General features: G+C 42.3%; 1 protein-coding gene across 1 annotated transcript; it reads right to left on the bottom strand.

Moving 5' to 3' along the window:
- Positions 1 to 1,004: 1,004 nt before the first annotated feature.
- LOC142042902 (endogenous retroviral envelope protein HEMO-like) lies at positions 1,005 to 2,264 on the bottom strand. The gene is given in 1 exon segment (XM_075053474.1): positions 1,005 to 2,264. A coding segment is annotated over 1 exon segment (1,260 nt).
- Positions 2,265 to 2,475: the final 211 nt, after the last annotated feature.

Genomic DNA, 2,475 nt, shown 5'->3' with positions numbered 1-2,475 from the left:
CAGCAGATTTGCTGGGGCTGGTCCCATGCTCCTGCAGGAATATCCTCCGTTAGGGAGGGTGCTGGGCTTGGTCTTGCTCAGCTCCAGCCCCGCTGCAGCTATGGCCAAAAGCAATTAAAAAGTTGCCCATGGGGTCAGGCGCTTAATAACAGCACCCAGCCTCTCCTCTGCACCCTCCTGGGAAAGGGGCATGGTCCTGCCCACGGTGCGGGCTGTCGGCAGGAGTAAATAACCTGCAGTGGTGGGGCACCAGGGCACAGAGCGCTAGGGGCCACTGTTTCAAAGAAACTAATTCAATAGCTTGAATAACTAATAAGTAGGTATTCTTTATTGACAGCGCTGGGTGTGGGGGGCATGACTCCTCCTAACACACAGTCGGGCCTAACTGTGCAGGTTAAGTACATGTTCTACATACATGTTCACTAGATTTCCAGGAAATGTTATACATATTTATTAGTTTTCCAGGAAACTATTAGCATATGTAAATGTCCTTTACGCAGGCGCATTGAAAGTCTCTGGTGGTCTTCCATAGTCTTCCTCACTTGTCCGCTGCTTGACCCTCCTCAAGTGATTCTGCGCAGTATGGTCCTTCACATGTTTTGATACATCAAGGCTTGCTAGTGCTCTTAGATATCTGAGTTTTCATTAGTGATGTAAAACCATATGGCTAGTTTAAGCTGAATTATCTACAAGGACGAGAACAAAGGCAGGAGTTCTTATCTTTTCCGGCCCTCTCTATTCAAGCAAGGCCTCTGCTTGTGCCTTCTCAACAAGATCATACATTCATCAAACATTAATTAAGTTTTGTGATTGCTCATGGCTCCCTCTTGCTCATCACTCCCAAGTACCAGTCTCCGACAGGCTTAATCCTTGACAAACACCCGTCCTTGGTATGTAAAGTTACAGGGAGAGAATCAAGACGAGCTAGATCATTAAGCAATAAGCAGTTCGTTCTCTATATCAATTCCCCCTTTTTTTTTAAACGTTTGCAAATTCTTTTGCAACTATAGGATTCCACTACTTCCGAGAGATCGTGTAAAATATTTTCCAGTTTCTACTTGATGTCTGATTTTATTTCGTTTCCAGCTTTCGTAATTTTCTACTGTGCCCTGACAACACCACATAAAACACTTAAGCATAATACAGACCATTATTCCTAAAGTCATTAAAATTATAACCATAATAAAAATTTGCTTTAGCCATCCAAAATTTGGCAGTCAAGATGTTAGTTTATTCCACAATTCTTTAAATCCCCATGAGAGGTCATCTTTAGTTATTTCATGTAGTACTTTAGTCTGTTTCCAAATTTCTTCTAAGTCAGTGGAGATCCTTCCACTTGGATCTATATACATGCAACAACTCGTATTTGTAACTGTGCATACTCCACCTTGAGAAGTCAATAATAAATCTAAAGCCAGTCTATTTTGTAGCACAATTTGAGATAAGCTAGAGATGTCTAATTGTTGAGCTCTTATTGCATCAAGCGTTCTATTCTCAAGGTTTTCTATTACTGCCGAAATGTTAATTATGGCTTGTTCTAACTCATTCACTCCCAACCATGGGAGAAACCATCGGATAAAACTATGAAAGGCAGTAGGCCTCTTTACCAAAGGTTTCTCAACATCTCGTCTAATCCTTTGAAAGTGTGTTTGCATCCATCCTTTTGGTGGAGAACTATGTATAGTCATATTTGGAACCACTGCTCCCAAAGTACATGTTCCCATCCAGTTCTTTGGTAAAACCTTCCAGGCAGTATCATTGCATAGCCAGTACCATCCTTTTCCTCCTGGCACTGGCCATGCTGTAGTATTAACAGAAATTGAAGTTCCAATATCTATAGTTTTGTTACAAACCGTATGATTACCCACATATATCCCATTAACACAGTCAATTTTTCCAAGTCCTCTAGGTGGATTACATCTCTGTACACACGTACAATAAGGCTCCCGGGCCTCAGGACTAGTTATTGCTAACCTCCGGACTTTGTCATTGTCAGTATACCAGGTGGTACTTTCCCAAAGAGTGGCCCAGGAGTGATTACTTGGTATCGGAATACCAATTAGTGAGATTCCTTTTCCGCCATGTTCTGGCATGTGAGTACATATCCGACAGTCAGTTCTGTTCAGGATTTGGGAAACTTTTTGTGTCAAGGAAAAATATGAGTTCAAGTTCCATCGAGCTTCATTTAAACCGAGTAACATCTCTGTTACCATCATGATCTGGAGAATCGCAGGCCCGTGGGTCCTGTGGGGATGACCATCCATGGCCTCTCAGATGCTCTCTTCACTCTAGAATAGTGAATCCAGGCTGGCTGTTCTTTGATCTTAATGGCAGTGAAGGTCATCAGCAACACTTGGTAGGGTCCATCCCACTTCTCCAGAGGTTGCCCTGAAAAAATCTATATATATACATAATCACCCGGTTTAAAGGGATGATCTAACTCCCTAGCCCTAGTTCCCAAAACTTGTTTACCTA

This window comes from Buteo buteo, chromosome 21, assembly GCF_964188355.1.
Source record: "Buteo buteo chromosome 21, bButBut1.hap1.1, whole genome shotgun sequence".
Classification (NCBI taxonomy): Eukaryota; Metazoa; Chordata; class Aves; order Accipitriformes; family Accipitridae; genus Buteo; species Buteo buteo.
This window is presented reverse-complemented; position numbering and strand designations above follow the sequence as displayed.